The sequence below is a fragment of the Eimeria mitis genome, genomic scaffold, assembly GCF_000499745.2.
Source record: "Eimeria mitis Houghton genomic scaffold, Emh_scaff985, whole genome shotgun sequence".
Classification (NCBI taxonomy): Eukaryota; Apicomplexa; class Conoidasida; order Eucoccidiorida; family Eimeriidae; genus Eimeria; species Eimeria mitis.
The window spans coordinates 9,678-10,000 of record NW_013577237.1 but is presented as its reverse complement, the minus strand read 5'-3'; the positions used below and the strand labels follow the sequence as shown (position 1 = coordinate 10,000).

General features: G+C 48.9%; 1 protein-coding gene across 1 annotated transcript in view; it reads left to right on the top strand.

The window, feature by feature from the left end:
- Positions 1-220, top strand: part of EMH_0026770 (uncharacterized protein) — a gene marked incomplete at both ends in the record, with an annotated part of 3,081 nt that extends 2,861 nt beyond the window's left edge. The window contains one exon of the mRNA XM_013502665.1: positions 3-220. Within this exon, the coding sequence (XP_013358119.1) occupies positions 3-220 (218 nt within the window). The remainder of the gene's footprint in view (positions 1-2) is intronic.
- Positions 221-323: the final 103 nt, after the last annotated feature.

Here is a 323-nt window from a genome sequence, read left to right as displayed (position 1 = left end):
AAATAAGGAGAAGGAAAGTAATAAACAATACAAAAAGAGCAGCCATAGAAAAAAGAGAAAGACATCCGATAGTAGAGATAGCAGCAGCAGCAGAAACAACTGCAGCAGCAGCAGCAGCAGCAGCAGCAACAGCAACAGCAACTCCAGCAGCAGAAAGGCGATCATACAGAAGAAGAAGGAAGAAAAACAGCAGCAGCAGCAGCAGCAGCAGCAGCAGTAGCAGCAGCAGCAGCAGCAGTTTATCCCCTACAAACACCGCATCAGCAGCAGCAGCAGCAGTTTCTTGTGAATCTGACGCCAGCAGCAACAGCAGCATCAGCAGC